We start from the raw sequence: 10,269 nt of genomic DNA, 5'->3' as shown, positions 1-10,269 counted from the left end.
CCCAGTTAGCACATAAATAAAAATTAAAAAAAAAAAAAAAAAAAAAAAGACCTCAAATCCAACTACTTACTCTTGGGGATCTTAATTCTATTTCTTCTTTTTCACTTTCGCTGCTGGAATCATTTTCTTCTACTTCATTTTTTACTTCTGCTGGAAGCATTTCTAGTTCCTCTTTTACACTTTCCTCCATTGGTGGTTCTTGTTTCTGAATGTCTTCTACCACTTTTGGTTCATTATGATGGATGGTCCTAAACTGAATGTTTGCAGAGCGGCAGTATTCCTCAAAACCATAAAGATATCTACATATGCAAAAAAAAGTTTCATTACCTTTTTTACCATTGCTTATCTGATTTTCATTTAATTTAACTGTAAAAAAAAAAAAATTATTTATTTTCTTGCTCACAGAAGTGGAAGAGAAGAGCACTAACTCCTTTAAAAAAAAAAAAAAAATCCCCAACCCTCTGTTAAGAGATTTTGAGGTAGCGTGATTAAGCACTCATATCAGAGTGACTAAATTCAAGCTGTGAGCACGCAATGTTAACTCTGTCCCTTTTGCTTAAGCATTCATGACACTCAGAGTACCTCAAGTTACACTGTTTCTTAAACATACAATTGCTTCTACAATCTTAGGATCATCTTGCAATATTTTTTCCTTTCTTGTATTATTAGAATATTTTCAATGTCCTAATAGTCTAGCACAACTTTACTAATTTTTGCATGCTAAATACTTTTTTCTGTAAAATATATACATCTTAAATTAGTACTCAGCTCAATTCCAACTGAAAACAAACAAACTGAATATTTTCATTTTCACTGACTGTAACAAGTAGAATCAGACCCTTAGTCAGCTGCTATTCAACAAGCACAGCTTTCATGAGGGTCAAATCAGAGAAGGAGGTTGTTAACCAGTAAAGCTAATTAAACTGCAAATTTAGGTGGCCTGTATATGACATCAAGTTTTTACTTTTCTTCTTATTTACTCTGAAGGAATAGTTTTCTGTGTACTTTTCAAATGTATTACTTCAATGAGCTGCCTGGCATATTCACAATTGTAAAAAAAGAGATAATACATATTCATCGAAGGTTTAGAAAACATATGACGTGTTTGAGGAACAAAATACAAGTATGTCATTAAGGACTGCATTTTGTACTGCAAATACACAATGGTGAGAGTTAATGTTGCACGTGTAACCTTAACTTTAGCAATTCCTGACACTGGTACCAACAGTATAACCTCAATGCTCAAGTCTTCTGATTGTTTTCTTAAACAAAAAAATGTGTCTAATGTGCAAAACATTCCCCAACTCCCACACACAGAGCTCAATCTCTCCTTTTACTCAAATAGCTGAACTGTTTTTGCTCAACCTCTCAAAGAAAAAAAAGAAAGTCCATTCTATTTTGAAAGTGAGCCTGAAAAATTTCAGCCCAGAAGATTTAAGTATCATAAATGAAAATATAACTGAACATCAGAGGTTAGAATGAAAAGGCTTACGCAGGCTTAACTCAAGTTGTCACCACCCCCCTCCTACTCTTATATCTAATAAAGTAAGTGTGTCCTAAAGACATTATCTACAGATCTATAAAGATATAACCAACATTTCTACACTGATGTTTGAAAGATTACTTCTGCAACACACTTATTTCTAGCTTCATTGTACAGAAAGTTTAAAAGTCTGGAAAAAATAAATGCAATGGCTTTTTTGCAAATAAATGCAATAGCATTTTTGCAAATGCCAATAGCATGCAGCTATCACAGATCTCAATAAAAGTAGAATGTGTGTACATGAGAACAGAGTTTGTCCATGTTAATAAGCATAAGATGCAAACTGTATAGCAGTTTCATTGATATATTCCAAAATGGTAACACCACATGCCAACAAGGAGATTTCCTACTCTAAAACGAGCAGTGTTCTAAGATACTGCGAGATCCAACATGGTGCTCAGCAGTCTTCTTCTCTCCTTCGTAGTGAACAGAAGTGGAGGATGTTCAGCACCACTTGGGTCCTTGTTTGCAAGAACTCCTTAAAATCTGGCAAAATCAATGCAGCAATGTAACAAGGGAACATGGAACACTTACTTGTCCACTAATATCAACTGCTGAGCCATCAAAATTGTTTGAAGAAGTGTTCGTGCTACTTTTAAGATTTTCTATATTTATAAAACCATTCAAACAATCAAATAAGATATAAACTTACTTTCTATAAGCAGTTTTTACATTGTAGGAAGCAGCTGAGTTCAAAATAGGAATGCCAAGGTCCATATAAATTTGCTTCCATACAGCACCACTGTCAATCTGGAAAAGTAAGTTTTATTTGTTAACTAGGAAAAATAAAAATGAAATTTACCGACACTAGAACTGTCACTATAACTTTCAAGAACACTAGATATTTTGCTTAAGAAAAATTTGACACTTACTTTGTCACACCCACCCTGCTGATATACCAGTCTAAAAAGTTTGAAGAGGTTAAGATCCTTGTAGCCCAGGACAGGTGGTTTATTGATAGGAGTACCTAATTAACATAAGAATACAAATAAAGTAAGTTACCATGCAGATGAGCAAACTTCTCTTCCATTCCATAGCACACACTTGATTGCTGGTACATTTCAAAGTTTAATATCTGTAATAATATTTTTATCTATTAAAGGTATTGCAAGTCAGACCAACCAATGGGCATGCCCTGCTTTTGGATCAGCATCTGATTCTACAAGGGTCATTATAATGTTTGGTGTCATAGGCCTGCCCACTACACAGGTTTTCTGACCCTGCCCAAATCACTGGGGAAAACACCATCTGATTGGCTGCCCTTTCCCAAGCAGCAGGGAAAACATGGAAGGGCAGCCAATTAGAGTTGCTAAGGGAAAGCCTGGTAAATGGCAGGGTGTGAGAGTAGATAAAGGGAAGAACATCAAATGTTTGGGTGAAGGGGACACAGTAGAAAATTAAATTAAAGGGTCAGAATGTGAAATGGTGGGAAAGGCGGCAAGAGAAAAAGAAATGTTAGTGGGAAGAGGGAGTATGAAAATCATCTAAGTGAGTTGGGAATGGAGTAGGGAACGAGACTCTATTAACTGTGAAAGGGGCAGCCAAAAATGAACTGGGGTAAGGGCTGAAAAATTGATGAAGTTGCTGCTCCTCCCTGTGATGGTAGAAAAGGAGGCCCCCTCTTCTCCATGAAATTTTATTCAAAATTATGCAAATTAGTCCATACTGGACTGTGCCACGGAAGTTGGGAGCACACATTGGTCAAAGTCTCCATGCTGAAGGAACACCAAGTAGAGGAATTGGGCAGGAGAGGATGTGTTGCAATGGAGAGAAAGAAAAACAACAGATGGAAATAAAGACCCAGCCCTGAAAGAACCAGTACTGCTTGATCAAAATATCTTTAAGCAATACCAGTTTGTCTCTGGACTGGGTCTTTCCTTTTACTGCTCTATTACTTTTCTTGTTTTTCCCTGTCCCACTGCCACCTACATGATCTTTCCCTGCTTCCTGGACTAAAAGTGCATGAGGCAGGGAGATACTACTCATGAGGGAAGAGGAGAAAGGACAGTAACAGACATAGAAGAACCACACTATAAAGAAGCTAGTATTGCTTAAAGAGGATACATTTTCTTTTCTCTGAAGCTCCTCCCTACTATGAACCTGCCCCCCACCCCCACTACACTCTTTACAAGAGTGCTAATTCCACATGATATGGCCTTCAAAGAGAAACTGGATGAACTCCAGAAAAGCTTGCCATAACAAATACAGGATCCACTGATATATTTGTGATAGGTGAGTGGCAAGACTGAACAAGCTAGGAACTAAACTGTTACATCTCTGTGGATTGGAAAATACCCAGTTAAAGAGAAGACCAGACTACTTAAAATGGTTACCTGCCATATTTTTTTAAAATTATACTGAAAGATAGTTCAAACAAAATGGTGCACAAATACAGTCTGTCTCCCTCCCCCCTTTTGTATATTTCTTCCATCAACGTTTATTGCTACAGATACCATTTTATGAACTTTTACCCACTCTTCCCTTGTTCACCAAAGGGCAGAGAAGGTATTCAGCACATAACTGATTCTAAACTTACTCCTCTCAACCCGAGTCCTTTTAAATCCAAATATAATCATACTTGCTCTGCTATACTTTACTGTAATGTCACAGCTGCTATGGAATCATTTTGGAGCCTGGCGATTTGGAGATCTATGAATTGGTAAATTAGCAGTTTTTAAATATATATATAGTGCTTACAAAAAATTGTAAACAATATTTTCTACCCTGTGGAAATCACTCTCTAATTTTTGAAAAAAGTCTCTAAAAAGAGTCTAGTCTTATTTGTACACTTTTTCCATCTTTGCTATTGATCAAAACAAGTTTGCAAATTCAAAAGTATATCTGTATATTAAAAAAGACAGCCATTTCTGAGCATAAAATATGTGGGCACAATATGTTATTTGTTGACACGATAAGCTATTTTCTGACTTCAGTGCATTTAGAAAAGCTCAGGGTGTTAAGAACTGGTTGCCTCCCTCCCTGGAAACCTAGTATTGCATAAGCCATTGAAATCTGCAGTTGTGAGGAGGGTGAAATTGGAAGGAGGGTAAAGCACAGTACTATGCTCTTTAAGTATCTGCCAGCACATCCAATATATTCTTTGCCATATAGCATCTAGGTGTCATGTACATAACAAACAGGTCTAATTCTGTCAAGAAAAGCACCAAAAATCTGCTCCTTCCTTATTCTAACTATTGAATCAAGCTTGATCACTTAGGTTGTTTTCCAGGTGAATGTCATTTTTGCTCCACTACTGGGAGAATGTCTGTGTATGACTAGTATAGTCTTGCAACAAGACTTTAACATGGCACATTTCCTGAGTTCTGGTGGTTGAAAGTTCCAACCCAGGACCAAGTCACCAAGTGTTTTTATCCTGTAGATAAGCAAGCAGAGTTCCCAGGCATAGCAGAGCACCAAATGAGAGGCTATTTCAGAGATACTTTGGTGCTAACCCACCAAAAACTGTCTAAAAAACCCAAAACACCACACAACAAAAAACCAAACATCACATAGGCAGGGTTTGCTTTTACTCTGTGTGCTATGCCTATAAGCATCTGGCATAAGCAGACTTGCCCCACTTGAAAATGGTTACAAATGTTTTCACCTGTATCAGGTTAGTTGCTGTAATATACATGTTGCCCTGATGCAAGGGTAGTGCCATAATACAATTCATGACATTTAAAAACAATTATTTTTAAATGGGCTGGTACCCAAGAGATAGTAAGATAAGCAATGTATTACCTCTGTCTTCCATAAACTTGTAAAGCTGTTGGAGGAAGTTGTCCCTCTCTTCAGGATCAAGCTCTTCCTCAGGCTGTCAAAACAAAGGAAGGCATACTGAAAATATTAAATGCGAATGGACACATTTATTTAGTAGGATCCCAAACAATTCATTTGCACAAAAAAGCCAAGTTACAATTGTTCATCCATATAAAGATAGGATATCAAGAAAATAAACCTATCAGAACAGGCTAGCCACAAAAATGGGCAAAGTTAAATAAGACGAGTACTAACTTGGTTCCCCTCCTAAGGTTCAAAACCCCATATGCTGGAGTCTCAACTGGGGAAAAAAGAAAATAGAGAGTAGTGGGATCCTCAGTCTTTTAGGGAAAGAGAGTAAGTAGTATGATGTGGCCTGCCCTAATATAGTGATGTCACATTAAAATGTAACGCTGAATGAACCTGTTATTTACAAGGCTGTAGCAGTTTACATGAATGAATTCTAGCTTTCCCCAGTAGCAAAACTATAATTAAGGTTGTAAAATTGTTTCCACTGTAACAGCCCTTGTCTTCTGATGCTCATACATTTCATGGGGAAAATAAAAAAATCTTTTGGGGAACAAAACTTTTCATGCTTAGTCTCAGGACAAAGAAGTCATTTCTGGAAACATCCGAGGAGTCACTTGTATAATTCAGAACAGCAGAATGTATGTTATCCGTCCTATTTCCCTTTTACTAAAACCCATTACCTATACTATTCTTATACCGCCACCACACAAACACAGCTAAAATTTGAGTTAGATAGTCACAATGTGGAGCAAAGCCTTTGTTATGTTCTAAGGGAAAATGTTAGAATAAAGAAAAGTTAAGAGGGGAAAAAAAAATAATTTTTGAGCATGTTCAGTGGGATTCTGAGATTTTAGCAGAGCCTAATGAAGTCTTCATCCTTGCAACATCTCATGTATGTCACATTCTTCCTGCCCAGTATGGCAGTCATAAGGATTGCTGGTAAGGCTGTCTGCACAAAAGTGACTGCAGCTGTCTCAGAGGAAAGATGTACAGAAAAAGTCAAAAATAAAACCCCCCACTACTGTGGAATTAGTAGAAAAATCACAGGCAGTTTTGAGAGAAAGGGCACTGATCTCAATTTCAGTTCTATCTGCATTCTGCAAATACTAGGCTTTCATTTTACTAAAATTACATTCCTAATTTTCTGTGGTGAAAATAGAGCCACTGCAATCTAAACTGATACACCACTGCCTTGTTAACTAAAAACCAGCCTCCTGTGAAGCATCAGTACTAGTTCACCCCTTCCCCACCCTGCTCACCTCAATGAGCTGTGATCTCCAGAGCCCAATGGGGCTCTGTAGCGGCGGCACGCTGGATACCGCGGTGAAGCGGGATGGTTCGGAGCCGACTCGGGAGCTCCATGAGCCAGACTTCCAGGCGGATTTTCCGGGGGTCTGAAAGCCTCTCTCTTCTCACGAAGGGCTTCCCCCCCACGCTTCAGGCAGTGGGGGTCAGTTAGCGGGAAAGCTTTCCCGTCGAAAGCACATGGCTTGAAGCCATGACATCGGAGCATACCTGCTCCGGGTAAAGTTTGAGCTAGACTACCTCTAAGTCTCTAACTACCACTACAACAGTTATTAATCTAACTAACTAACACAAAAAAATCCTGTTTAAAGTTTAAAACACGGGGAATTAAGCTGCAAGCACAGGCAGTTCCAGTAACTGTCACGAGCGGAAAGAAGGAACTGAGGGGGCGTAGTGCCGGCAGCGCCTCCTATACCACAGCATGTGCGCGGGACTCCAGGGGGCTCCAGAACTGGCCCTACGGGATCTGCTAAGGGGAAAAAAATTCCAGTAGCCTTGCACGGAGGCATGCACACACCTATAATGGAATGGACATGAGCATGCACTCCAAGAAGAAAGACTAATTTCCAATCTATTGGAGGGTGAAAGGCTGAAATGGTCGCCAAGTGGACCCTCAATGAGGCAAGAGCTAGGCCTTGAAGTTTAAGGTGCAATAAGTAATCTAGAATAGCCTGAATCGATGAGTGTTCAGGTGGAATTCCTTGGGACGCTGCCTAGCAGATGAACCTTTTCCACTTGGCCAGGTATGCAGCACGAGTGGAACGCTTCCTACTGCCCACCAGAATCTGCTGAACTTGTGACAAACATGCCTGTTCCTCTGGGTTCAGCCAAGTCTCCACGCCATCAGATGTAGGGACTCTAAATCTGGGTGCAGCAATCAAACCCGATCCTAGGAGAGGAGATCATGCCACCCGGGGCAACTCCAGCAGGGGGGCAATTGATAGTTCCAGCAGCATGCTGAACCAATGCTGGCAGGGCCATGCTGGCACAACCAGGATAATATTCGCTCTGTCCCTGTTGATTTTCCGTAGGACTCTGTGCAGCAGCGGAAGGGGGGGAATGCATACATCAGAATCCCCGTCCACTTTAAGAGAAAGGCGTCAGACAGTGACACTTCTTCGTGCCGTGGAGAGAACAGAACTGAAGACATTTCTTGTTCTGTCTGGACACAAACAGGTCCCCTTGGGGATAACTCCACCTCTGGAAGATCATAGCAGCCACCCTCGGGTGGAGCGACCAGTTGTGGCAGGGGAAGAAGGACCTGCTGAAGCAGTCTGCTGCATCGTTCTTGATGCTCGGAAGGTGAGAGGCTATAAAGGTGAAAATTGCGGTTCACCGCAAGGTTCCAAAGACACACTGCCTCCCTGCAAAGGGCCGACGAGTGGGCCACCCCTTGCCTATTGATATAATACATTGCAGCGGTGTTGTCCGTCAGATCCTGCGCTACCTTTTCTGAGATGAAGGGAACGAACACCCCCACAAGCCAGGCGTACTGCACGTAGCTCCCTTACATTTGTGTGCATCTCTTGTTCCTTCCTCGAATGGCATGCCCTGCAGTACTGCGTGAGGGTCCTGCCACCATCCCAGTGAGGACAGGACATGGGGGAGGAATGGGACCGTGGCCACTCGGTCCAGGGAGCATTTGCTCAGGGCATACACCGAGGCCAGCAACGACTGGAACGACTTGAGCCCTAGGCGTACAAACTTTACTACATATGTGCAAGCTGCCATATGGCCCAGCAGTTGCAGACAAGATCTGGCTGTTGTGAGGGGGCACTCGCGAAGGCGAGTAATAATGCCTGACATGGCTTTGAAGTGAGGAGGCTGCGGCAGAAATGCCCTGGCCTGTGTGAAGTCCAGAACTGCTCCTATGAATTCTATATGTTGCACTGGCGTTAATGTTGATTTCTGTTCGTTTATCAACAGACCCAGATGGCGAAAGGTGGTACATACGAGGTCTAGGCTGGTTTGGATCTGAGACCTGCCCTTGATCAGCCAGTCGTCCAGGTAAGGATATATCTGCACGCCCTGGTGCCTTAGATGTGCAGCCACCACCACCATGCACTTTGTAAACACTCTCAGGGCAGAAAAGAGGCCAAAGAGTAACGCTGTAAATGGATAGTGGGAGCGGGCCACAACGAAGCAGAGAAACCATCTGTGGCCAGGAAAGATCATAATATGGAAGTATGTGTCTTTTAGGTCGAGGGCAGCATACCAGTCTCCTGGATCCAAGGAAGGGATGATGGAGGCTAGGGAGACCATGCGGAATTTCAGTCGCTCGAGATATTTGTTGAGATGACACAGGCTTAGAATGGGCCTGAGACCCCCGACTTTCACCTTGGGAATGAGAAAGTACCAGGAGTAAAACCCTTTCCCCTTCATGTCTGGTGGAATTTCCTCTATAGCCCCTAGACTGAGAAGGTTCTCCACCTCTCCTACGAGAAGTTGCGTGTGAGAGGGGTCCCTGAAGAGGAACGAGGAGGGAGGTGTATGTGTGTGGGGGGAGGGGAGGGGTGCCGAGATGATGCCAAGGACCCAATAGTCCAATGTTATCTTAGTCCATTCGGACAAGAAGGGAACAAGTCGGTTGAGGAATTGACGGGAGGGAAGATCCTGACTCGAGACTGGAACGCCGTCCTCGGGCGCACCTTCAAAGGATTGGCACTGGCCGTTGCAGTGCCTGGAAGGCCCCAGCTGGGGAGCTAGAGCAGAACCCCCAGTCGCTCGGTGCCTCCTAGACCCCCTATCTCTGTCCCTCCATCTATAGGGAGCAAAACAAGGAGGTTGGTATCTTGGCGGCTGCTGCTGGGAACAGAACCAACGCCTTGAGGCCTAAAGCGTATAAAGGCCCAAGGAATGTAGCATGGCCCTCGAATCCTTCAGACCGTGTAGCTTGGTGTCAGTCTGGTCGGAGAAGAGAGCAGACCCGTCGAACGGAAGGCCCTGAATGGACTGTTGCACCTCCTGTGACAGCCCAGAAGACTGCAGCCAAGAGCACCAATGCATACAGATCATCAAGGCTATGGCCCTCCCAGCTGAATCCGCTGTGTTGAAAACCGCTTGTAGGGCCGCTCTAGCCACCATTTTACCCTCCTCGAGAATGGTGGTAAAGTCTGGCACCTGTTCCTGGGGCAGGGTCTCCCCGAAACACTTGAGGGAGTCTCAAAGATTGTCATTGTACCTGCTCAGGAGTGCTTGCTGATTTGCAATACAAAACTGCAGGCTTGCTGTTGAGTAAATTTTCCTCCCAAAAAGGTCCAGTTTTTTGTTGTCCTTATTTTTGGGAGTCGAGGTAGGCTGGCCCTGCCTATCGCGCTCGTTGGTGGCCGCCACTACCAGGGAACCCAGGGAGGGGCAGGTAAACAAATATTCAAATCCTTTGGCAGGAACATAGTACATTTTTTCTGCTCTCTTGGACATTGGGGGCATGGATGATGGCATCTGCCATAGGCCCTTCATTATCTTGAGCACCCCTTCGTGTACAGGCAGGGTGACCCGGGCAGGCGCCACCACTAACACATAATGAGGCTGTCCGAGGCCTCCTTGAGCTCCTCTGCCTCCAAACCTAAATTCGAGGCCACCCTCTTAAGGAGCTCCTGGTGGGCCCTAAAATCATCCAGGGGCACAAAAAG

At 42.8% G+C, this 10,269-nt stretch overlaps 1 protein-coding gene across 4 annotated transcripts in view; it reads right to left on the bottom strand.

Moving 5' to 3' along the window:
• Positions 1 to 10,269, bottom strand: part of ARID4A (AT-rich interaction domain 4A) — a 79,631-nt gene that overhangs the window by 25,828 nt on the left and 43,534 nt on the right. For all 4 annotated transcript variants that reach the window (XM_067554869.1, XM_067554871.1, XM_067554872.1 and 1 more), the window contains exons 12-15: positions 5,285 to 5,357; positions 2,416 to 2,510; positions 2,196 to 2,293; positions 71 to 299 (exon numbers count right to left, since the gene is read on the bottom strand). In XM_067554869.1, the coding sequence (XP_067410970.1) occupies positions 71 to 299; positions 2,196 to 2,293; positions 2,416 to 2,510; positions 5,285 to 5,357 (495 nt within the window). The remainder of the gene's footprint in view (positions 1 to 70; positions 300 to 2,195; positions 2,294 to 2,415; positions 2,511 to 5,284; positions 5,358 to 10,269) is intronic.

Source organism: Emydura macquarii, unplaced genomic scaffold (assembly GCF_026122565.2).
Source record: "Emydura macquarii macquarii isolate MOO-44397 ecotype Brisbane River unplaced genomic scaffold, CSIRO-AGI_Emac_v2 contig_1551, whole genome shotgun sequence".
Classification (NCBI taxonomy): Eukaryota; Metazoa; Chordata; order Testudines; family Chelidae; genus Emydura; species Emydura macquarii.
The sequence above is the reverse complement of the archived record's forward strand: the minus strand, read 5'-3'. Positions and strand labels throughout refer to the sequence as shown.